General features: G+C 40.8%; 1 protein-coding gene across 1 annotated transcript; it reads right to left on the bottom strand.

Moving 5' to 3' along the window:
* Positions 1–388: 388 nt before the first annotated feature.
* On the bottom strand, positions 389–23,124 carry LOC115794901 (pituitary tumor-transforming gene 1 protein-interacting protein). Its single transcript, XM_030750594.1, has 7 exons — positions 22,846–23,124; positions 22,591–22,637; positions 20,765–20,873; positions 16,695–16,806; positions 14,207–14,272; positions 8,139–8,185; positions 389–817 (listed from the first exon to the last, which is right to left on the bottom strand). Exons 1-7 carry the CDS (start codon positions 22,964–22,966, stop codon positions 768–770), a joined length of 552 nt encoding a protein of 183 aa, XP_030606454.1. The 5' UTR covers positions 22,967–23,124; the 3' UTR covers positions 389–767.
* Between the last annotated feature and the right edge of the window lie 1,046 nt (positions 23,125–24,170).

Here is a 24,170-nt window from a genome sequence, read left to right on the forward strand (position 1 = left end):
ATAGCTTAAAACAATACATTACCTGAGCATTAAACAAATGATGAACTGATGATCTGTGATGACTAAATGACACAGTCTGTAATTTAGTCATCATAAATTGGTGCCACATTTTCCATCTCATACCTTAAATTACCAGCTTTGAGACATTCTAGTTTCCCATTATTAAGCAGACTAGTGAGTGCAGTCTCATCTGGAGCACCATGGTTCTCCTATCTTTCCTTCCAAATGATGTTCTTTAATCAAAAGGTCACCGTGACCACCATCTTGTGCTGTATTTGCAGTAAGATGGCCCTGTCTACATTCAGCGCTTTATGCTCTAACTTTATGCACTCAGAAGTCTTTCGATGCCCTGTCTTCACACAACAATTCCTAATAAATACACGAAAAACTGTTTTAAGAGGTTTATTAATGAATAGGAACACATCTATGGTACAATCATCACGGTGTAATCAATAATGTATATACAAAGTGCAAGGATTGATATGAGTAGAATATTTAAAGAGAGAGAAAAAATAATTTTGCAGGAAGTTTAAAAACAAGACTGAACCATTAAACACAATTCACTGTGTCCTCAGAGAATCAGAAGGATAAACGGACTCAGAATTCCTTCATTCAGGTTTGATATGGAGCTTGTTGTCCGAGTTGAATCAAAGGACAGCTGCTGCTCTGCAGCACTCTGCGAGAGGAAAGGGCATCACTCCAGGCTCAAAGCAAAGACAGAGAGGAGCTCTGTGAGCTGCCTGTGGAAGTCCTCCAGCGCAGCTGCTTTACTCATTCTCAAACTTGCTGTATGGGTGGTCCGCATCACCGATCAGACCTGGGCAGAGAGAAAGTGGAGACAAAATGAAAACAATCTCACGAGTCAAGTTCTGCCCCACATTTTCCAAAGCATCTCTGAGGAAGCAGCCAATAATAATAAGAGCCAATAATAAGCAGACAGCGTCATGTGACTTCTCTGGACATGCCCCAAATGTTCTCCAATTGTTCTGATTGATCAACTTTGACCCAAAATCCCAAACCACAGCTGTATAGCCAATAAAATTCCTGACACATGGGTATATGGCACTATGGGGTTTGTTTATACATGAATCCACAAACTCCCTGCATAGTCAGTGCGTTCTCTGTGCGTGAAACTGAGCAGGAAGTAAGAGTGTGTGTGCCGTTGCATGTGAACAGTATTTATAATAATTTTTCTCACCGACGGATTGTCAGAATGCATCAAAAACAGGCTATATTTATTCAACAAAGTGACTAAATAACTCACGAGAGTGGATTATTATTTGAGGATTTCATCACTGATTCGACCGGGTTTATCACTGCAGAATCCCACAAACGAACAGCTGTTACTCAGAAGGCAATTCATGGTATGTGTAACTTTTATTCTCACCTCGTCCTCGTTTTATATGCTGTTTAGATGTAAATATGTACGTAATGGTGAGCTTGACATGCACCATTAGAAAATATCACTGTACGCTGGTGTTACGCCACTTATATTGTGTGTGTGTGTGTGTGTGTGTGTGTATGTGTTTTACATATGGTAATTTACAAGAGCAGTGTTTGGGGGCAGGGAAGGTGTGTTATAGGTCTTGATAAGGCTTTCACAGGGGTCTTTATTACGTTTATAACAGCAGGATGAGGAGAACAATGGCTCAGAGCTTTTTTTGTGGAAAACAGAATTCCGCACACCAGAACGCTCCTTGAAAAATATTTAATCTAAACCACAATCTTCCCAAACGTTTTGGGCCAACATGTTCTTCTTCTGCAGTCTGAAGAAGGGCACGTTGGCCCGAAACGTCACTTCTTTGTAAGGTCTGTTTAGATTAAATATTTTTCAAGGAGCGCTCTGGTGTGCTGAATTCTGTTTTCCATTGATTCTTCTTTTTTCCTACACCCTTTACTGTGGATGTGCGTGTTCTATTGAGACTCAGATCTTTTTTTGACCAGTAAGTGTCTAAAGTTTTACAAAAAGCTTTATGCTTTGTGGTGGGCTTTGTGGAAGCTGCTTTGTGTTTGTGGGGGTGGGGGTAATTGTTTGGGAGGAGGTTGTAAGTTGTGTATCAGAGAAGGACTATTGGGAGGATTGTGGTTTTTTATTTTATGTGAATATGTAGTGTTTACATTTACTGTAACTTTTGAGCAATATACAAATTTATTTATTTTGGGTCTGTGAAGGCCTAACATTTTCCTTCTTTTACAAATTAGGGCAACATCTTATTTATATGTCTATAATTATCATTAATTTGTACTATCAGTAAATTTGTGTATAGCAGAGGATTCCTCAGGGTAGTATCTTTCATAAGAGCCCTCATTGATGACTGTATGTTGAAGCATTGAGGAGTTACAGCCATTTGAAGTTTGCATATCAAAGGCTGGCTCACATGTGCCATTTGGTGCCTCCAAATGGCACATGTGAGACCCACGCCTGGAGATCAACATACAAAACCCTTTACAAAACAGTAACTTTTTGTGCTATCTTGATAAAATTTGAAATGCATGTAGACAAGACTTAATTCTACAGCATCATATTTTCTAGTCCATACCTTCTACAGTCAGTGTGTAGTTACATAAAAACAAACAGGAAAAATCTAGGCGAGGCAAAAATTGTCTAATTTTTCTGTGTTCAAAACTTAATAGCAACATAGTCATCACAGTTACAGCATTTTTGACTGCAAAAATGAAAAATATAGCTTGTCTTCTTCACAAAGAGACTAACCTTTTGCATGTACTCCAAAGAGTTCAGGAACAGCACCTGATTTAATTTAGATATGATTTTCAGGAGTTTTTGTTGATTTTGAAGCAGCCAGTTAACAGGTTAAGACCACCATTTCCCATGCAATTTAAATCAGATATCCCCAGGTACTGGCCCATAGGTCATTTGGTACCGGGCTGCACTGAAAAAACATTTTATTTTGAAAAATGGGTGGATTCTCTCCATTAGAGCCATCTATGAATCATTCTTGATGCATGTCTTGTCTTGGTCTTGTGAGGTGTTACTGCTAAAATTAAACCCACATCTTCACTGGTTCCCGTGCCTGTCGAAAAGCCTTTACACACTGGGGGTGTAAATTTTGTGTTTCATGCATTAGAAATATTTTTCGGACTCGTCTATTCTTAATGGAGCTATTGACACCGACCATATCATTTCACAGGATGAATTTGTGGCATTTATTTTTTTGGCTCAAGTTAGATTTTTCTGACTTTCGCAAGCAAATGTGATATTGATACACTGAATAAACAGTGATGTAGGAACTGTAAAATAATACAATGTTACCTCAGACCCACAGCTACACGCTGCTCTGGGTCATTCAGCTCTCTGATATAATTCTCTGCCTCAGATGTGACCCCAACTCTGCCAACAAGAGCTGAAATTGCCACTGACATCCTGAAGTATCATAGGCTTCAGCTCTGGGATCAAACCATGAAACTCTCCCAGCTGCTGCTTTTTATGAGTTTGATGAACCCAGAATCTCTGCTTCTTCCTTTTCTTAGGAAACATCAGGACCTCATTACATCATCACTTTATGTTGACTTAATGTTTTTCATAGTGCGTTTTATGAGGATGAATCACGACCTTATCGTGGTGGAGGAGTTTGTGCATCCCAGTGATCCCAGGAGCTATGTTGCCTGGGGGCTTGTCCCCCTGGTAGGGTCTCCCCATGGCAAATTGGTCCTGGGTGAGGGGCCAGACAAAGTGCGATTCAGAAGACCCCTATGGAAATGGCAACAAGGGAACTGTTTACCCTGCCCAGGATATGGGTACCGGGGCCCCACCCTGGAGCCAGGCCTGGGGAGGGAGCTTGAGGGAGAGCGTCTGGTGGCCGGTCATTAGCCCGTGGTGCCCTGCCAGGCACAGCTCAAAGAGATGACATGGGCCTGCCCTCCTGTAGGCCCACCACCCGCAGGAGGTGTCGTAGGGGTTGGATGCAGTGTGTCGGGCGATGGCCAGGGGCAGACCAATCCCCAACTATCAAGACTGGCTACTGGGACATGGAATGTCACCTCTCTGGTGGGGAAGGAGCCTGAGCTAGTGTGTGAGGTTGAGAGATACCGGCTATATATGTAGTCAGGCTCACCTCAACACATGGCCTGGGCTATGGAACCAGTCTCCTGGAGAGGAGCTGGACTCTGTTACAGTCTGGAGTTGCCCCTGGTGAGAGGTGGGGTAGGTATTCTTGTATCCCCACAGCTTGCTGCCTGTACATCAGCGTTTTCACCGGTAGACAAGAAGTTTGCTTCCCTGCGCCTTTGGGCCGGGGAATGGGTCCTGACTGTTGTTGGCACTTATACGCCGAATGACAGTTCAGAGTACCCACCCTTTTTGGAGTTGCTGTGTTGACAGTGCGACCTGGAGGGGCGTGATTGGGAGGAACGGCCTGCACACTCATCTACATGAGCTCAGTGCACATAAATAGGCTCAATAATAAAGACATTTTCTTACTTTTTAGTTTATTTATCTCAGCCCTGGTCTTGTTAGTTTAATAATAAATCTATATTTTTAAATACATTTATTTTTTACCTTTTGTTTTAACTCTGAAAAGCAATATTTGAGTCAAGCCTGCTGTTGCCTTCCACATCAACAAATGACTGCCAGGCTATGAGTGAAGATCACAGCTTATTTATTTAACTCTGATTTCTGAGCAGTACTTGTATAGAAGTGGAATAAGCTGGATCAATGCACCCCAAACCCTGAAACTGAAATGTGCAGGTCAAACTAGAAAAGTGTTACTGGAGTTTTAACCTTTACTGTGTGTGTTCTGCAATGCCTCAACTTTTCACAACATCACAGATCAAAAGACATTTAAAGGGACACTCACGCGGCAACTATTAATCAAGAAAATGATTAACCAACAGCAGTTAAAATATTAATAACAAACTCTGCCTGCTGAAAGGAACCTCAACAATTTCAGTGTATGAGCCCTCTCCTACTGAACCACGCTACCAAAAACTCATCAATTTGTTTAAAAATCCTAAATGTTCAAACATATTACGGCCACTATTATTTTGTAATATATTCTGGGTTAATAATGTAATCTGATGGAGATTTATAAAAATGTATAAATGTGAAGATTTTATTTCATACATGATTTAAAAAGATTAAGAGGTTCTGCTATTTTGACATTCTGTAGCTCCACAGATTTAAGAGTGTTTTTGCAGCCTGTATTCATTCCCACTGCTCCTACTGACCTTTAAAACACCCCCACCCCCATCCTAAATAACCCAACTCAGCAGTCTGACTTCCTGTTTCTTGCGCTGGTATGGAGTTACAGTCTTTAGCTGGAAATGTTCTCTTTGCTTTCTAACTCTACATAAACTTTTAGAATATGTCCATGGCCAACGACCATATATTTTCTTCCCCATTACCAAATGTACAAGCAGGAGGAGGGATTTTTTTTTTTTTTAATGGCCGCTATGAAGAGGAGGAATGATTATAACAAACAAAACCTGATTCAACTTTCATATGACTGTTTGATGGGGTTCATACCATTACCTACCCACCCAAAGCCAGGAATACCCACTTGTGACCAATTGCCATCTATAAAGTTGAAGGTAATGAGAAGATCTGATTATATAGGGAGAGGGCTTTTTTTTTTTTTTTTAAAGTCAAGTCTGATTCTAATCATATTTTCACTAGAATTGAAAGAAGAAGAAGAAGAAAAAAAGAATCAATTTCTCCACTTTGATTTTAGCACATAAGCATCATGTCTCAAGCACTTGAGAGCGGTCTCTGCTGTAACATGTTAAAAACAAGGACAGAAGAATCCATCCATCCATAAATAAAGTGGAATCATGGTGGCAGCCAGCTAACCAGGGTCTTACAGATGTATGCTTCCCCCGCAATGTTTCCAGCTCCTCCCAGGCCAGGCAGTATATTTAATCTCTCCAGTGAATTCTGGGTCTAATCCAGAGTTTCCTTCCAGTTGCGCCTGCCTGGAACAGGTCCATGGTTAGACCCCTAGGTGCCCTCTACATATCCTGATCAGATGCCCGAACTACTTCAGCTGGTTCCTTTCAGGTCGAAGGATCAGCGGCTCTCTCTCTAAAAGCTGAGTCTAGCCCACCTACAGAGGAAGCTGATTTCTGCCATTTGTATCCAACCTCCTTCTTTCTGTCACTTCCCACAGCTCATGACCACAGGTGATGGTCGGAACATCGACTGAATGCTGAGCTGAAAGCTTCGCCTTCCTTCTCAGCTCTCTTTTCCACAGTGGCCCAGTATAACACCCATCTGCCAGACCATCTCACACTCTTCTAGTAGAAGCTATCAATATTCAAAATACTATTGGTCATACAAGGTCTTTTGAACCAAAACTGTTTGGTTACAGCAGATATGATCTGCAGATACTCATTAAAAAAAACTGCTACTTTTTACTTGAGGCTTAAACCAAAATACCTCTACAGGAAAAACCCTACATTAGTTAATGCTGATTCATGTATATACTGTAGAATTAAATTTCTAGTTTTTAGAGGCTATATTTATTATTATTATTACTACCTTTATTTTACCATCAAGTCCCACTGAGATCGCAATCTCATTTACAAGAGAGACCTGGCCAAAATAGCAGCCATACAAACTCAAAGCATGAGCTACGACAGAGTGCAGGGGAAAATTAACAGTTATGCTGCCTTACTGGGATATTTTCAACTGCTGTTGACAAGAAGTTATGTTGCTTTTTGCTGAATAACCTACTGGCCCACCCTCAGGGAATCTTCAGCTGAACCTCAAGAAAATAAGCTCCTCCCAGGCCAGGCAGTATATTTAATCTCTCCAGTGAATTCTGGTTCTAATCCAGAGTTTCCTTCCAGTTGTGCCTGCCTGGAACAGGTCCATGGTTAGACCCCTAGGTGCCCTCTACATATCCAGATCAGATGCCCGAACTGCCTCAGCTGGTTCCTTTCAGGTCGAAGGATCAGCGGCTCTCTGTCTAAAAGCTGAGTCTAACCCACCTACAGAGGAAGCTGATTTCTGCCATTTGTATCCAACCTCCTTCTTTCTGTCACTTCCCACAGCTCATGACCACAGGTGATGAGCTGGAGGATGTGGACTAGAGTTTTACAGAATCCACCAGACCAAAGGAAAGGAGAGCAGCCTCTGTAAAAGCCCCCGTGTAAGGAAACTAATGAGAGCAGCAGGCCACCATCCATCACTCTGTCATGTCCATACACTAAACCCATATAACCTGACATCTTACTACAGCGATGCTGCCTGGAGACACACACACACCTCAGTTTCTCCCACATCAACAGCAAAGAATGTATGAGTCCATCTTTATCAACCTTCTTTATCTAACGGAGGCCAATCCTTACCATCCATTTCCCTAAAGTTATAAAGCACAGCAGAGGGCAGAGAGATGCATCACTATCAGAATCAATGCACTGACTGGAAATGAGAAATATAAAGCAAAAGTACTGCATGATGTTAAGAGTGCAAATGTTGAATGCCTCTATACTTTGATGGCAGTTTCCGGATACTTAAATGGATAACTCATTTATATTTAGAAGGTTACTTCTTTCAGTGACAATAAGACAATAATATAACAAAATACTAAGTTTACATGCCAAAATGTGGAAACACAATGACATCAAAATGTGGAAACAAACATGAGGCAGATTTTTTTATATTATATATATATATATATATATATATATATATATATATATATATATATATATATTTATTATGTATTTGTTTTATATATAAAAACAAATACATAAATTGAGGGACTGTCGCTCTAGGGGTAGCCACAAGTGCTAAGAACTGAGTTATCTACAGAGTTTTATAATTGAAATCCTAATTATGTTTAATCTGAATTAAGCAGACAGTTGTGTAACCTACAGTGTACGAGACCTGAGTTGCCTTGCTTGGGGACAAAGCATATACTGTTGAATAATGCATCACTGGCACAGGATATGGAAATCAAAGTCAATGACACTGGAAGATTTTAAAACAATTCAGTATCCATCAGAGACAATGGTGACATGAACAGAACACAGAGCTAGACACTTTACAGCAGTTCTGTGTTCACCTTGCCTCGGGCATACATCACAGGGAGAGCTGGAAACAGTCTCCTACACTTTGATCAAAGAGACTGCGCTAGAGTCCATATGTTAATACACTGCAGAGCAGAGTCTATACACACCATACTTCCTCCTGATTTCATCGTGGCGTGCCTTTCTCTCCACCTTCCTGTAAAAAAGAGGAAAAAAAACAGAAGAGGAAGTTACTCAACAGGTCTGAAAAGTCTTTCTTTAGTACCTGTCACTCATATACAGAGAAGGGCAGTGCTCTCGAGGTGCTGAGGCACCTAAGTGGTGCCTCTAACTAAGTGGAGGTATGCTGATTCTGATTCTGTATCCAAATTGTAATGAAACAGAATGGAAATTAATGTTTACAACACAGACATGATCTGTAAGGAGATGAGTCCTGAATACAGGACACCAAAGAAACAGCTGGACCGCTTTAAGATCAAACAACTTTTAATATTAAACCAAGATATTCAGATATTCAAAAAAAAAAAATCCAAAATGCAGTTTTTAAATGATGATCTTATTTATTAAAGAAAAAAAAAGCTACCCAAACTTCCCCCCCCTTACTAAATGAAATATCATTTATAAACAGCATGTTGGATTTACTCAGGTTATCTTTATCTAATGCTTTGAAACATATAAATGTGACCAAAAAAAAAAAAAAAAAAAAAATCAACCAACCAATCAGGGGGCAGGTACTTTTTAATTGCACTTTATGTAGTGATCTTTGGCTTGTTAGGTGAATGTCTAAACCACTACATTTGAATAATTGGTGTTGTTGCAGTGTCGCATGCCCCAGTCTACTGTTACCATGTATGGTTATGCAGCATGTGTTTACTGGACTGTAGCAGTCACAGATAAAAATGGTATTAGTTCAGTGTTCTGAAGGGTAACAGACACTCTGGGTTGAGCTGGTGATGAAGCTGTGCTGTTGTGAAACTTTGCACATGACTTGCAGACAACTTGGAAAGTTTAAGTTTTTCAAAATTATTTGGTCACTTTTGGTGATTCTGTACTTGCTGTAAGTTTTGGCTTTGGCTCTCTTCCTGTTTAGATAGAATAGGACTGACTACTTGCCCAGTTACCTACATTGCTGCTGAGTGCTTCCACAAGGGTAAAAAAGAGGGGGCTGAGTACAGGTGAAAATGAAAAAGCACATTCTAAAGACCACATTTTACAGGGAACCAATCATGGCAATTCCAAAAGCTTTGCTAACCTTTTTACAGATGCATACATAAGCCCACATTTATAGAGTAAACATTTCAAGCACTTCTACTTTGACCAGAAAGAGAAAACATCTAAGCTGCACAATAGCACAATACTGCAGACACTCCTGTATGATATATGGGCTCCTATTGCACCATCAATTCCAAATACTACCAAATACTTATTATTTACTGTATCATTTGAACAAAATATCACTAAGGGGCATGATGATCAGTTTAGCAAGTATGAAAATGCAACAGTCTGCACTCCTTGCAGATTAGTTGCGCCATTTTAGTTGACAGTGACTCACAGAGTAACTGTAATGCTCTTCTCTGAGGAGCTGCAAAGGCCTGGGAGCAGGTTTTATGTAGTGGAACTCCACAGGCATCAATTCACTTCATCTTAGCACAAAGACACTCGTGTAAGGCAGTCGCTGCATTATTGCCAGGTAGTGATCTGTGAGCAATCAGGCTGGCTGAGCGCTCCCTGCCAGCTGTCCCCCTAAGCCCTGCCAATGGCTTGTGTGCTTTCACTGCCTGACATGTTCACATTCCCTCCACATAAACATGGCTGTATTCAACAAGTTGGGAGGCAAGAAAGAGGGGAAAAAAGGAAAGTTGAAAAAACATGAGCAAAGGATGGAGTCTTGAACTTGGCTAAAGGTTCAGCTTCCTGGTGCAAGGTCTCTCTTTTGTGAGAATAACACTGATCCTTTATTAAATGGATATTATAGGTCTCATTCTGTAACCTAGCTGCTACTTGTGCTGCCTTTATTGCCATTAAACATGTATGGGTATTAGTGGCACTGAAGAGATCGCAATATGGTTTAAAAAAAGTAAGGTAGAACCAAAGAAAGAATAAATAAGAACTATAAACAAACAGCGGTGTTCTGATGGTGACGTTCCTCTCAGGATTCAAGTCAGCAAAATTTATTCAGACAGCGGACTGACAGCAAGGCAAAGATGGGCTGAGTGATGTCAATGATTTAAAGAAAAACAGGGAATGCTCACTGAAACGTATTCAATCACTCAAGCTCAGTTTAAAAGTTAAGGCTTATTTTAACTTGCAGATATTATTGGCAGAGCACAAGCTAAGAACACACACACACACACACCCCTACTTTTGACAGCTCCCTGACTCACAAAGGGTCGCTACAGCAGGTAGCTCTGCACATTTGATTTGGCAGATTTTTATGTTGAATGGCCTTCCTAACACAACTTCAATGGGATCTGTGTCTCCTCCTGGAATCAAACCAGGGATCTTTGGCTTGTTAGGTGAATGTCTAAACCAATACAGTAAGGAGCCACGAATCTCAGAGAACTTTTCACATTAGCCATTTACTTTCTTGTCATAATTTCTGATGCCTGATAACTTCATATATACAGGGGATAACCACAAGGACATTTCAGAGCTGAACACACCTTTAAGCTGTGCTCAAACTTTCAAAGGATTCAAAAAGCTTTATTATCCTTCTTCTCATGAAAAACATGACAGGAATTAAACCATTCTGGAGGACCGTCCAGTGCAAGTGGCCAAATCTGTGAATGTAAGCACCACAGTTTCACTACCCTGGGTGTTTGATCAAACAAAGGGTCAAAACACACAAAACAAACTAAACAAAATTCAAACAAGCAAATCAAGATGTCCAACAAACAAGAAAATCTAGTTGTGTTGTGGCAGCAGAAGCTTGTCTGAATGATGCTTCTTCCAGCTGTTCTCATGGCTGAGCCAAGAAGCAGGGAGGCAATAACGATGGAGCTGTAAACAGCTGTGAATTTTGGCCCTGATTCAGTCTTTATTATTGTCATACATGCATCAAACTTGATACCCAGCTATCTTTTCTGTGGATTACAATGAACTTCTAAAAATGTCCAAATCACACAGTAGGTTGACTTTTGTGGCTTTTTGACATCTGAACCAGATTCCACCCAGCAGGAACAGATTTGAGCTCCTAGACTTTCTTAGACATATGACTAAACAAAGTGAAACATTTTTGTTCAGTTAGGGTCTTAACATAATATGAGCGGTCACTCAGATTTTCCAAAGGTCTCTGTTACATGGAGATGCAGACTGCTTAAACAGGCTGATGCCAAGAGGTACTCATTAAAATAATCTCATTAACTAGGTTTTCACAGAGACTCTGTAAATTTAGTTTTCTCTATTATTTAAGCATTAAATCCAATAAAAAATTGTAAAATTCTCAGGTTCTTCTCCTGCCAAAGCAGCATGTGCAATATTAAATATAAAATTTATACCCTGTCCTGTCATTAAGATTTTTTTTCTCCAATGTCAGCTATAAACACAGCATATCAATGAGCAGTGAAAAAGCTGAGTGGGTCAAATCTCTATAGAAAGAGCTGATGATTCCCCACCCTGCCTGTGCTCGGATAATGACGGCTCTGTGCTTCGAGCTGGCTCTCAGGGTGCCGGTCAGCACTGTCTAAAGGCACTAGTCTTTCTCAGGATGGGTCCAATCTATTCTGAATGTCCTGTTGACAACATGAACTGCATCTATGTAGGTCACTGCACTCCAACTTCAGAGATCTGATCATGCTCACTGCAGGAAACCCTGACTCAATTCTGTGGCACAAGAGCAAAGCTCAGAGGGGTTGGATAATTCATTCTTTCTCAAACACACGAGGCACACGGAGAGCTACTATCTTTCTGCACGACTGCCCTGCTCACAAACCTATCAGCCAGCTATCCTGATAGGAAGAATGCAGTGGAAGTAAAGGAACTAAACAGAAAGAGGAGCTGAAACATTTATGAGGTGCAGGAAAAGGGAAGCCTTCGGGTCTGCTGACTGCTGGATGATTCTGTTTCTTTGACAGTCCACAAGATGTAAACCAATCTATTTATGACCACATTACCAAGAAGCAGCTGCCCAGCTTCGACAATCCAACTGGTGTTCTGGGATCAGAGCAGAGGAACACTGAGTTCCCCCTTTGGGACATGGACTTGATGAAGCTGGATGGACACCAGTTGCTTGATTCCCAAACATACAATGGGCCCTTTCTGGGGGGTGACGAACTTTTCCGTGTTAGGAAAAATTGTATGAAATTCCTACTGGGATATGCTGAAAGCCAATGCCACCCACCTCACTGACAGAAGAGCATTAGATCCTTAGTTTGTGTTCTTGTTCTGAGACTTTGAACTTGATATGAAACACCTAATATATACATTTATTTCCAAGCTTTAGTCAAACATATTGTGTCACTGGAAATTGATATGAAAATTGGAATGAATTAAAGTATATATTTATATTAATATTAAGATTACTTAAAAGAGTCCATGTTTTAATTTCAGTTAGCAGAATCTATGAAAATGAAACATTTTTAAAAGGAAATTAGTCAAATGTCACAAACCACATAACTTTAAGGGGAAAATTTAGTAAATAAAACACAAAATAAATAAAACAGCTCAAATCTTGGTCACAACATACCCCTAAATGACTGACAACCACATTCATCAGTGCAAATTCTCTCCATTTCAGCCCTTCACACTAAAACTTGAATATATTTTTATGTAGCTCCTGAATTTATTTTCTCTGCCAAGTGCAAATGACAAAGAGCTGAACAAAACCTTAAACTTTTGCTTCTCCGGCAGTTCTCTGTTCCCACTTGAAAAGCAGCTGGTATCAGTCAGTGACCAGCTTTTGACTGGGTGACATCTTCGTTCTTCTATGCAGAACTGGTTTTAAATGCATCACCCATAGAGAACAAAGACCATGGATGCATGTAGACTCTACTCATTAAAGCAGAAAAAACAGGTAAGGGTGGGAGGGGATCAATTACTGAATCATGGGTGGGGTTGCTCTTTGATGAATATAAAAATTTACAAGTACTTAAACAGGTTGCCACATATGCTGTGGGCTGTTGACCCTGTGGGTATAAATCATCACAGAAGATGAGAAGATTTTTGAGGGAGTTTTTTTGGGCAAAAAATGTCCAAGGTTTTTAAATGAATGAGTTGTGTTTTGGTTTGCTTCTTTTTCAAAAAGCCAAACTTAAGTTAGGGGTACTTGGGGTACCCAGGACTAAGGGTGACTACACCTGGCCAACCCTGCAAAGTAAAGTATGTGTTAGGAAAACACTGCATGCAATCTGAGAAAGGACAGAAGCACTGCAGCCAGGTGAAGGAAAACATAACACTGTAACTTCTAAACATGCACATAGAACTTTATGAGTATACAGTGTATCACAGAAGTGAGTACACCCCTCACATGTCTGCATATATTTAAGTATATCTTTTCATGGGACACTGACAAAATGACACTTTGACACAATGAAAAGTAGTCTGTGTGCAGCTTATATAACGGTCTTCATGTAGCGCAACAATTCGTGTTTTAAGATCCTCAGAGAGTTCTTTGCCATGTTGGAACTTTCAGTAACCACTTTGAGAGAGTGTGAGAGCTGTACTACAAAATTGAACACACCTGCTCCCTATGCACACCTGAGACCTAGCAACACTAATGAGTCACATGACATTTTGGAGGGGAAATGACAAGCAGTGCTCAAGTTGGACATTTACGAGTGTAGCCGCTTAGGGGTGTACTCACTTTTGTTGCCGCTGGTTTAGACAGTAATGGCTGTATATTGAGTTATTTTGAGGGAAGAATAAATTTACACTGTTATATAAGCTGCACACAGACTACTTTTCATTGTGTCAAAGTGTCATTTTGTCAGTGTTGTCCCATGAAAAGATATACTTAAATATCTGCAGAAATGTGAGGGGTGTACTCACTTTTGTGATACACTGTATGCGTAAATATTCTGCTCATATGGAGTTAAAATCAATTCAGTCACATCACAAGTAGTGTTCCTTTGACCCAGAGATGAAATGACCAAAGATCAGTTTCAAGTTAAATGCAGAAAAACCAGCTGCTGTGTGAAGCCGTTATTGAAGCAAACAGCGTTCTGATCTGCTGCTGACATTTCCAACCTGTTCCAACTGAGACCTGGAGTCACGGTCTTACCGTTCTTCAGCACGCTGTTTGATTTCCTCTCTCCTTCTGGCAGATCTCTCCTCTTCTCTGTCAAGCCTGAAGATGGAAGGAGACATGAAGGCAGTGTCAGAATCACATGAACCAGAAAACAACAAAAACACAGTGCAGATGCGAAAAATGGCATGCAGCGACAAACTATCACCTTTGCTTTAGGGTAACTGATTCAAATTCCATGTATGATTTATACCCTACTCATGAACTGAGTGCAGCGAGTGTTTTGGTTCATGTTCCATAATGAAACTGCTTAATACAAAGGAAGACAAATAAACAGAAGGTGGGAAAATAAAATTGCCTGCAGTCAAGCCAAGAAACAAGAAAACGTAACTATTCATATTAAATGAATACCTGTGTACATAATACTATTAGATGTGAGCTTTGCTCCCATTTTTGACAGGCCAGCCTGCAGCTGATTGACTGACATGACATTTTCATTCCACTCCAACACACACACACACACACACACACACACACACACACACACACACACACACACACACACACACACACACACACACACACACACACACACACGCTACAGGAACAACAGTGAGAGAATTCACGTAGCCCAGATTCAAAGGAGCTGCAGAGTTTCAGTGCACAGCACAGTCCTGCATAAATGGGTCACTGGATCCAAGAGCTAAAGAATCATCATTTGTGGGTGTTGAAGATAAATATTTATTTATTTAAATAAAAACTATCATTCATTGCATGCTTGCAAAAATACTAAGAGATACTACATGAGTAATCTGGTTTGTTTACAAGCTACTTTTGCTAACATGGCTCCCAGAGACAGAGATAAAGGGAGGCTGGGCAACTCGCATTTCAATGGGGCCCCAGAAAATTATGTAACTTCCAAGGCCACCATTTGTATTTGTCTGTTGTGTGGTGTTAGGCTCAGTGTGTTTTGTATCGAGTGTCCAAAAGTTTCCTGAATCTCCCATACTGTCTTTACTTATACACTTTAACACAACCACAGCCGACAAGAACTGTGTATTAAAACATACATTAAAAAAAAAAGAAAGGAACACAATTTTAAAAACATCCAGTTTAAAACTAAGCCTCGCAAAATCTCTGCAAGAATGACCACCAAATGTGCTCGATTTTGCTGTGTTATCAACTGCAGCGATAACAGTAAGACTTCCACTGACCCCAGGACAGGTCAGAAGTACAGATTTCATCAATTTCCTATAAATAGAGAGGTGAACAATCAATGCTGTGAGTCACTGAGAGTGAATAATGTGAACAGTGAAACATAGAGTTCAATCTGATAATGAATGCAGGAAGGGTCAGTGGAACAAAACGAGAAACACGATTAAAATCCTGTAGCTAGCCACGCCCCTGCAGTTGGTGCGGACCATTAGCAGACGGTTAGCTCTCCCCCAGCACATTGTCCCGAACATCCAGGAAATCGGGCCAACTCAGAGAGAAGAGTGACAGTGAGAAAGCAAAGACCTAATCGGAAGCCCCCACCGGTGACACACCCACCGAGTAACAAACTCTGGTTATTAGCGACACTGTTTTGAGAAACGTGAAGCTAGCGACACCAGCAACCATAGCTGATTGTATTCCAGCAGGCGTCCTCCGGTTACGCCAATCAGAGGTCAGTTAATAATGAATCAATGTCTAAATATGCTGAATCCGTCTACCATGGTTTAATTTATTATTTTATTAATTTATTTGGAGCACGTTATATTATGTGTTATGGAAATTGTAATTGACACTCCTTTCTACAGTGTAGGGTCACTGCACCTCAAAACATTGCCCCACACACTTCTTCAATTGTCAGTTTCAGATCATTAACACTTTTTCCCTTATTTTCGTATTCCCCTAAGCATCTCAATTCTTTTCGATTCCTTTGGAAACAGAAAAGGAAAAAAATATGACCCAGATTAATTGTTTACTTTGTTGAGAGTTGCAGCTCTTATGTGTTAATTCTAAACACCGGCGTTTGACAGCACTGAGCAGACAAATAAATATGGTGGATGCTAGTTTCGATCAAATATGCTTTTGATGACATCACAGGCCTAGCTGCTCAGCATCCCTTTATCTCTGGTCTCTGATGGCGCCTACTAAAAAGCCTCCTGAAACTGCAGCTGTGCAGTTACAGCTGTCATTTATTTTGTTAACTACACTGCAGACTTAGCCGTTTTCATGTGTTAAATATTTCATATTGGGAAAGCCAGACATGGAATGCTCATAATTTCTAAATCAATTTATTCTGATGAGTGCTCATTGCTGGTTTTGTTTCGTTTGCTGTTTTCTGCCATAAGAATGTGCACACAACCGTAGGGGTGCAACTGTAACATCCAATCCAACTTGTTCAGCCTATGTGAGGCTTTGGTAAAAAGTGCTACGCTGAACCTTTTGTAATGATATTAAGTGCTTTCATGTATCTGAAACATCTTTCTAAAACTCAAATTACTCAGGCTAATATTATGCCTGTGACATGTAATGTTACCTTGATGGGCGGCTCTTGTGGCAGCAGCAGCAGCAGCAGCAGCAGACGACAATGCCGATGAGAATGGCTCCACCCAACACAGCCATGGCAATGATCAGGGCTTCAAAGTTCACTTGAAAAAAAGAGAAATGATTCATTTTTAACAAAAGGATATTCTCATAAGATCATATAATAAAGGTAACCAGAAACCTTGGGTGTCTCATTCTCTTCCTCCACTCTACTCCACTCCACGTTTGTCAATGACACCACCTGCTGGCTTCAGCAAGCTATTACACTGCAAGATGAAACCACACTTCCTTTTCTAGAGAAAACGCAACTAAGACATCACACAGGACTTAACCATGTGGAAACTGACTTTCTACTGCAGAGCCTGCAACCACAGTCAGTTTATCAGCTACTAACACATTCATACACCACTCTCATGCGGGATAATGGTGTACTGAACTCAGACTTAAAACTTTCCTTTTAGATAAAGCTTAGTTATTGCTGGATCAGGGGACCCTTGAACCTTCACTTAAATAATTTTTTCTGAATCTAGACATCTAAACAGTCTTGCTGCAAGATCCTCCACTAACTAAAAACTTTGAAAAGATTCAGAACCGATCGCTATCACCTCAATTACTATTAGCACTAGCAGACAACTTTGGGTCAGACTGAGTTTTCCTTACGTCAGTGTGCACTGCCAGTGTGCTTCCACTGTCAGATTTCTACAGGGCCAGGAACTTCACCAGCTACGTCCATGATGACCAGCTGGGAAAAACCTTTTTCATTACATCACCACTAACAAGACCTGGCATTGGACTTATGACATCAGCAGGTGAAGGTCAATGTTAAACTTGCAAGAGCACACCTTTGTACATGTGCTCACTCAACCACGTTATCATGGTTTTAATGCTTGGAATAAATGGAATCAAATTTAGTGTTTTGGCAAGTGTTGCTGACTTTTAGAAAATAGTTTTGACCCAGAAGGAGTCACAGGTGTGGGATGAGCCTGGTAGATATAAAGGATTATTCTGACCAACCACCTACGCAACATATGACTACAGGTTTACCCAAAATGCACCTTTTGAAGATTTCTCCAGCAAATGATCAAAAATAACTCCAATACTGAGGGTAACCAAACTTTTTTCAGTCACTCTGTCTCAGACATTAAATTTGTGCAGTTTTGCTAATGACACTATGACACACAGTATCCCATGACACTGTTTGTAAAAACTGTGCTGAAAAAAAAAGCCAAATTTTTGGCTTTAGCCTGTGATCTTGGAGTGAGTGTTTTTAACAGAGCTTCAGTGATTGTGAATGTTAAAAAGACAACAAAATAGTGGACAAAAATAAATAAATAAATAACATGCTCCTAATTTTGACTGCCTTATATACTTTCACCCATAAATATTCATAGTATCAACATAAGACACAATTTTGCATGGCTTTGTGTGCATTGTTGTAGATTTCGGAGACTGAAACACCAACTAACGTCTACTACACACTGTATGACTGAGTTGTTTAGATGTGAGTGTTTAAGGGTTTATTCTTTTTTTTCCTAAAAACTTCATATTTTTGGGACTCTTGCCTTTATAGGATATCAGAGTAATGGCGAGTGGACAGGAAAGCGGAGAGAGAGGGGGAAGACAGGGAGCAAAGGCCTCAGATCGGACTTGACCCCAGCTGCTGCATTTCAGCCTTGTGGCACATGTTGGCCGCTCATCCTGTGAACTTATGTTTCGTAGGTGGAAATATGCAGACTGGGTAATATTATTGATATGAGAGCGGAAAAGTGTTGTCAAGGATGACCCCCAGGCACTTAACCTGAGGAGAGGGGGAAACTGAGGAGCTGTTGATTGAGAAGGAAAAACTGCCAACTTTAGATAAGGTGGATTTGTTCCGACAAGGAGAAACTCAGATTTGTTGCTGTTTAATTTGAGGAAGTTTGAGGTGAACCAGGATTTGATTTCAGATAAGCAGGTGGTGAGGGAAGAGGGTGGGAGGGAAGAGTCAGGTTTGGAGGATCAGTAGAACTGAGCGTCATCCGCAAAGCAATGGAAATGGATGTTGAATCTGTGGAAGATATTGCCAAGGGGAAGAAGGTAAGTGATGAAAAAGAGGGGTCCCAGGACAGAGCCTTGAGGCACACCTGAAGTTACAGGGTGGGGTTTAGAGTGTACTGTTGTAAGGCAACCACAGTCAAATTATAACATTCCAATTCAACCATGTTGTATCTGAAGTTTACAGATAAGACTATTTACAGTGAGAGTTAAAAGACAGATGGGCAATAAATACGCCTTCTCTTTCTGTGCCGTTGTTATACCACCTGAGCTCATCACCTTTGTTTGACATCCCAGCATTTCTGCTGGATTTTATGTCTGTCCTGCCCTCTTACCCCTTCCTCTTATTTTTTTACTCTCAATTAAAATATACAGTGTGTGTAATAATGTGCTTGTAAGTTAAAACTGTTTTCATCCTGCTAGTTAACAGATGTTTAATAACAGATATTTTGAGAACATTTGCTGCCATTTTTGTGAACAGCCATGGCTGAACTACTTTGTCTTAGTGTGCAGAGTCAGGACAGACAGAGAAACTCACTGCTGCACATCATCTGTGGTGTCTTTGAGTAGCAGCTGATTGGACAGAGGCTCTCCACCCCTGATGACACATCACCAGCTGAGAGATGCAGAGAACCGTTCTCTGTAGTTTAGGAGCTGGTTGACACATTTTAAACAATTGCTAATTATTTGCCTTCTGTATTTATAGAGGTATTTCCAACAAAAAATATAACAGCCACGTGGGGAATTACAATAATAAATATTTGGTGAAAAAAGAATACAGATGACCTGAAAAAGAAAGCATTTCTTTATGTTATAAAATAAAAAGTTTTATTTATCTGACTGAGCAACGAGTCAATGAGCAATGATATTCAGCACCCATTATTCCAGCCCAAGCATAACTTTTATTTATTTATTAATTAAAAAAAAAAAATAGTTGTCACTCCCTTTGGAACACTTTGGAAAGCCACCTGTGTTCTGGCTTCCTCCTTGGAGATTATTATTTAAGTTTCTCCAGTCAGACCTTCTCCTATTAGCTGTGCAGACTTCTCTCTTAAACTGTCATTACTGCTCTCTCCATTTCACCTCCAGGTAAATGTGTTTCCTTATATACAGAAATGGGGGTGTGGCTGTATACAGATAGTACACAAGACTGCAGGCAGACAACATGAGCCTAATGATTTAGAATATGTCTACTAACATATGCATAGCAGTAAGATCAAAACTGGCTGGTGGGCATGTGTCTGTCTGATGGTGAGTTTGGAACTGAACTCGTTTTTTATACAGGGTAAGAGTGTTTTCATGCAGATATTAGTATATGAAGGCCAATGGATTCAGACACAAAGACATGATTAAGTTGACCTGCTGAAGTTAAGGAAGGTGATTTAAGAGACTGAACATTCAAATCAAGTAGGTCCATCCACATCCTGAATATCCTGCCGCTACATGTATCACTTAGGTGTGGCTGCTTACACGTTCTGATCGGGACATTTGGGGACAGTCCCTGTCCACCACTGATTTTGGTGTCTGCACCTACTGACAATTTTTGGTAATCAGAGAGACATTGATTAACAGCTCTTGTCAACTACAGTTTGTTTTCTAAAGAAACAAGAGAGGAAGCAGGTGGTGTAAGGCAAGAATGAGGTGTCGGACCTTTAAATGCACTTACTATAACTGAAGTGACATGAAGTGAGAGGAACAGAAAGTTTTGGTGCCTACTTTCACATAACTGCATACCTAAACACTCGTTAAGGTACAGACGGAGGTTGCTTCAGGTCTTGCACCTGTACATATAATATGTTTCTTTAATGAAGATCTTTTGGTTTTATGGTTTCATACCATATATATTTTTTCCCTCACTTTTTCTTATTACACACAAGTATTACATTTGCAGCATACTGAACATCAGCTTCCTCATATCAGTTCCCCCTTATACACAAAACTGTGTGTGTGTGTGTGTGTGAAGTGACAGTCAAATGTGAAAAGAAGCCACCATCGTTAACATCATAATAATAAGACTGATGGACTTACTCCAGCACACTCCCCAGCGGGCCTGGGACAGTGGGCATAGTGTAGCCGGAGGCAGCAACCAGCTCACTGGGTACTCTGTGCAGTTGTTGGTGGCAAAGCACCACAGACACTGTAACAGACACACAACACATACATGCAAGTTATGATTCTACTGACTGTAATAGTTGCCTCTGGAATGAGCCCTAAAATCCCAGAAATTAGTCAGCAATGTGAACTACAGGTTCCCTCACTTTGGAGCCTGTGGGTTTTTTATTTTGGGATTTTTAGACACCTGAAATAGAGTGTGCAGTGAACACAAGCCTTATACATTTGCATATGTTGTTCCACACTGCTGATGAAGCCGTTAAAAGAGCAAACTTCACCACACCAAACACAGAATTTAGTGGTGATGACCTTAAAGTCCAGTGAAAAGGGTGTGGTTTATTTATAGCATAATGTTGATGTTTTACTTGAGCTGACCTAATTTATACTTCAAGCATCATAAAAATGAGTCATTTTGTGGCACTCATGTTGTTGAACAAAGTTCCGAAGTATCATAAACATGTATTTATGTTTATTTTCTTTCTCCATTTTTGGCCACAGCGGCTTTTCGTGACAGTGGAGAGAGACAGGAAATGGGGGAAAGATACAGGGGAAGACTCGCAGGCAAATCGGCGCCGGGCCGGGACGCGAACCTGCGCCGCCCGCACCGCAACGCGGCGTGTGTATGTGGTCGCCGGCTTAACCACTAAGCCACCCAGATGCCATTTATGTTTATTTTCTGTGATAAATTAAAAACAAACAATGTGGGGAAAATCCCATTTGTTTCTTTTTTTTCATTGAGCTACAGACTTCAATACTATCCAGGATGGGAAAACAACATCATCATCAACACTGCAGCACTCCATATCTGCCAGATATCAGCTGATACTGATATTTAGCCAATATTGGCCCTGTTGATTAGGTTCATTGTTTAAAAAATTGATACTCAGATACTAATTAATAATAAAAGTTGCTATTGATTAGATACTCATCAGAAAAGTGAAATTTGTGAAATCTTAACATAAAATGTACAGTGAAAGGCTGAGAAGACCTATGGTTCATATTTCTGTGTCACAAAAATGGAAATAAACAAAAATAATGTGTCATCAACCCGTTTTCTTAAATATCTGCATTGACCCATAAGGTCACACTTCATCTAGTTTTAATTAGTCTGACAGCAGATTTGCTAACTTGGTTTCATTTTGTAAAAACGCTTTTTTTTTGTAGGTACTGTGTCATAAAACCATTACATCTAATAAAAAATGAGAAACATACATCCAGGTGTGTGGCTCTATGATAACCCAGAAATGTTCCGCATACTTTGTCCTTCCACCGCAGCTTACGGGTTCATCTCTGCCGCACTTTAAACACGCAAACAAGCTTAAGTTCGCTTATTTCTCATAACGAATCCTAGTTTGCTTTTTTATTGTCGCTAGTTTTTGCAGTTTCCTGAATCAGACTTAATGCTGATCAACATGAACTTCAGGAAAGTGACTGCGACGTTTTATAGAGAAAATATCAAAGCAGCACATTTATAATTTAAAGTTACCAAATCAAAGTGCATGCAAAGTATATCGGGTTATAGGTGATGCTTATTCGTGAATGTAGGCAGCGGATTTTAAACCTCGGCCCTGTTAAAACAGCGAGCTGAGCGCTTGTCTGCCTGGGCCTGCGGACAGCAGCGAATACAGTACGAAGACAGAAGCACGGTACCATAAAAGCCCCGCTTAACTGTACGACTGGAGTCTGACACTCTGGACCAAAGGTGCAGAAAAGAACACCCACGTTACTTCCGACAAGCTTACCTTGGCGTGTGGGACACATGTGTCGCAGTTTTTATTGGCGGCGCAGGCTGAAAGAGACAGAAACGCCACATAAGTACCGTGAAGCAGCGGCAGGAGGTCAACAGAAAGCTGCGCTCCAACTCACAGAGCTGTGACGCATTTACAGCATTTCCCTGACTACTGAGCTGGCACACTTATGAACTGCCTCAAAAATATAATTAACTCAGACCGCTGTAAAAACAGCCGGGCTGCTGCTGAAAACTAACCGATACTTACGAATTGTCGGCGGCGAAGTTGTCTGGCACTGTCCCCGGGTAACAAAGCTAACACAGAGAAAGACGGCGGCAACGAGCAACGAAGTGGTCAGAGTATGTCCCAACGAGCTAAACGAAGGCATCTTGAAACTCACAGAAACACAGCTGCGAGTCTGAACAGCGTCTAACGAAGTACAAAATCAGCTCCTCCACAACAAACACCTCCCGAGTCTACAGCTTCCGCTTCGCCTCCAACCTCCGCGACTTCCTCCGTGGCTACAGACGCCTCAATTGGTCTAAACCTGGCAGCCCGGGCGGGCGGAGTGAATACTCAAATCAACACACAAATAGCCGCCCGTTCATTTTAACAAGAAAGGAAACTCATCTTTTCAACTTTGTAACATTTTTATTTAAATAATTTTTTTAAAGATCACTGTAAAATACACACTAGTATTACCAATTTGAATTTTAAAATAATTTGTGTGATTCCACAGTTTACATCAATAGATACTCTCTCTCTCTCTCACCCCCCCCCCCCCCCCCCCCCCCCACACACACACACACACAGCGTATAACAATAATCAGTAATATCAGTAGCATTATTTCAGATTTTGACCAGCAGCACTGACAACAACTGCAGTCAGAGGTGTGAGGAATGGGCACATTTATCTAAGCTTATGCTATGAACTCACTCTGTCTTCTTTGGCTACCACAAGTTTAAAACAGATTTAGCCTTACCAAAGTTCAATTCAATTCAGTTTTATTTATATCACAACAAACAGTCGCCTCAAGGCACTTTGTATTGTGGGTACAGACCCTACAAATAATACAGAGAAAACCCAACAGTCAAAACGACCCCCTATGAGCAAGCACTTGGTGACAGTGGGAAGGAAAAATTCCCTTTTAACAGGAAGAAACCTGGCTCAGGGAGGGACAGTCATCTGCTGTGACCGGTTGGGCTGAGGGGAGAGAAACAGGACAAAAGACATGCTGTGGAAGAGAGCCAGAGATTAATAACAATTAATGATTAAATGCAGAGTGGAGTATAAACAAAGTAAATAAAGTGAATGAAAAGAAACAGTGCATTATGGGAACCCCCTAGCAGCCTAGGCCTATAGCAGTATAACTAAGGGGTGGTTCGGGGGTCACCTGATCCAGCCCTAACTATAAGCTTGATCAACAAGGAAAGTCCATCCATCCATCCATCCATCCATCCATCCATCCATCCATCCATCCATCCATCCATCCATCCATTCTCTTCTGCTTATCCGGGGCCGGGTCACGGGGGCAGGAGCCTAAGCAGAGAAGCCCAGGCTTCCCTCTCCCCAGCCACCTCCTCCAGCTCAT

Source organism: Archocentrus centrarchus, chromosome 16, assembly GCF_007364275.1.
Source record: "Archocentrus centrarchus isolate MPI-CPG fArcCen1 chromosome 16, fArcCen1, whole genome shotgun sequence".
NCBI classification, from domain to species: domain Eukaryota; kingdom Metazoa; phylum Chordata; class Actinopteri; order Cichliformes; family Cichlidae; genus Archocentrus; species Archocentrus centrarchus.